At 42.4% G+C, this 2,167-nt stretch overlaps 1 protein-coding gene across 1 annotated transcript; it reads right to left on the bottom strand.

Annotated features, from left to right (window-relative positions):
• Window positions 1-555: 555 nt before the first annotated feature.
• LOC118022446 (general transcription factor IIF subunit 2-like) lies at window positions 556-1,352 on the bottom strand. The gene has a single exon (XM_035023213.1). It carries the CDS (start codon window positions 1,335-1,337, stop codon window positions 666-668), a length of 672 nt encoding a protein of 223 aa, XP_034879104.1. The 5' UTR covers window positions 1,338-1,352; the 3' UTR covers window positions 556-665.
• Window positions 1,353-2,167: the final 815 nt, after the last annotated feature.

Here is a 2,167-nt window from a genome sequence, read left to right on the forward strand (position 1 = left end):
TTATTTATTTGAGAGAGAGAATGAGAGAGAGCACATGAGAGGGGGGAGGGTCAGAGGGAGAAGCAGACTCCCCGCAGAGCAGGGAGCCCGATGTGGGACTCGATCCAGGGACTCCAGGATCATGACCTGAGCCGAAGGCAGCCGCCCAACCAACTGAGCCACCCAGGCGCCCTGCTTTTTATTCCTTTTAAGACTTTCTGTAGTTGACTACTTTTTTCTTGCTTTGTCATTCACTTTGGATTTGTATCACCTCAGATCCTCTGAGATAAAACAAGGACAGAGAGTCCTCATTTAGAAAACATATCCTAGTTTTACATTTAAAAGTCAATAAAAAGAAAAACCTTCTTAACCCCCCCCAACTTCTCACCCCATTCTGAATAATCTAGTTTAATACAAGCCTGTAAATTTTTTTCCTCAAAAAAAATTCTTGTAACTTTACAAGAATTATTGTTTAAAAAATTTACCTAGGGAAATTAAAGTTCCAGTCATTTTACCCCTACAACAGATGGTACTCAAGTATTTGAGTATCAGTGGTGCTTCCTCAGCTCATCACCCTTTAGTTGTTCTGTTAGCTTGCTGGCTAAGGTCCTCTTAATCACTCTTTTCTTCTCCTTGATAATGTCTATACTCTGGCTTCAGCTCCTATGTGTTTTTGTGGGTCCCTTTTACATTCTGAACGCCAATTTCTTCAAGATTTCCTTTAGGTACCCCATAGGCTCTTTTGTGATGTCCACCAAGTCCTTAAGATTATAATATTGATGTTTCTCAAATGCTGAAAATAGCATGTCTAAAACGTGTTTATCAGCTCGAGCTCGTTTTCCATCTTCTTTCTTTTTCCTTTCATATTCAATATTGTCCTGATGATTAGCAACAGGTTTATAATTGGTTGTCACACCTTTGTCCACTTGGTGTGATACCCTTACAGGTTTGGAAGATTCTTCCATTTGCAATCTCTTTAATCTCATGTAGTTTTCACTGGCAGCAGGTCGGCATTCAGCTCTTTGTACCACTATTCCTTCCGATGAAAGTTTATCTGATGAGTTCTCAGTAAAGACTGTTAATGTCTGTCCTCCAACACTTTGTAAGACAAACGGATGTTCTCTAGGAGTGCTGAATGAAGCTGGTTTTCCACCAATATCGTGAATATTTGCAAGATCCTCATTCAAAGTAAATGACACCTCAATCCTTCCTTGATTCTTGGCAATCCGCAGTTTCCCAACTTCACCTCTTCCAGGGGCTTTAGCCGTTTGCTGTGACAAATATTTAGGAACCTTGACCAGCCACACTCCGGTATTCTGTTTGGTGCCGGTCAGATCGAGTTCCCCACGCTCCGCCATGGGTCTGTTGCCGGTGGAGGCTAGCGGGTGGGAAGAGCGGCCCGGGAGCTGGGGGCCTGCGGTGCAAAGGGCCTGTGGTGCAAAGGGCCTGCAGTGCAAAGGGCCGGAGAACAGTGTGTACCGCTGCCGGAGGCGGACTAGGAAGAAACCGCGTCCACCCGCCAAGATATAGGGAATCCCCCTAAAAAAAACTTTTTCATAAAGTTTTAAAAATTAATAAATTAACTTCTAAATTAATATGCTAAGAAGAGAGATAAATGGAATCATAAAATGCTCAATAAAAACCACGAAAACAAAAATAAGAGCAAAGGAAAAGGGCAAAAAATAGAAAACAGTAACAACATGGTGGATAGTAGTCCAACGTTATAAATAATCACTGAAAATGTCAGTGGTTTAAATGCACCAATTAAAAGACAGACATTGTTAATGCAGATGAAAAAGCAAAACCCAAGTGTGTATTTTCTATAAGAAACACACTTTAAACATAGAGATACATATACATATACATAGAGATACATAGAGATATATTAGGTCTCGGTCTTTTAGTGAGCCCGTGCCTCTAGGCAGTGAACATCACGAGTATTTCTCCGTTTTTTTCTCGCCACCCCGCCCCGCCCCCCGCTTGGGTGCGTCAGGATGGCCAGAGTGGGCTGGATCAGGGCACTTCACTTCCTCAGGATTAGGGCATATCCCTTAGGCTCTGATAATACCCCAGCAGATTAGGTTAGCCAGTTTCTCCTGAGGGCAGGTATGGTTAAGAAGAACAAGATACTCTGGCATTATTTCAAAATCATTCCTTTTACCTTTCCTCTGCAGGAAGGATGAGGTGA

The sequence above is a fragment of the Mirounga leonina genome, unplaced genomic scaffold, assembly GCF_011800145.1.
Source record: "Mirounga leonina isolate KUSES-001 unplaced genomic scaffold, KU_Mleo_1.0 Mir_176, whole genome shotgun sequence".
In the NCBI taxonomy this organism is placed as follows: domain Eukaryota; kingdom Metazoa; phylum Chordata; class Mammalia; order Carnivora; family Phocidae; genus Mirounga; species Mirounga leonina.

Excerpts from the sequence above, each read along its gene's own strand:
- LOC118022446 (XM_035023213.1), bottom strand. The coding sequence starts at position 1,337 with ATGGCGGAGCGTGGGGAACTCGATCTGACCGGCACCAAACAGAATACC.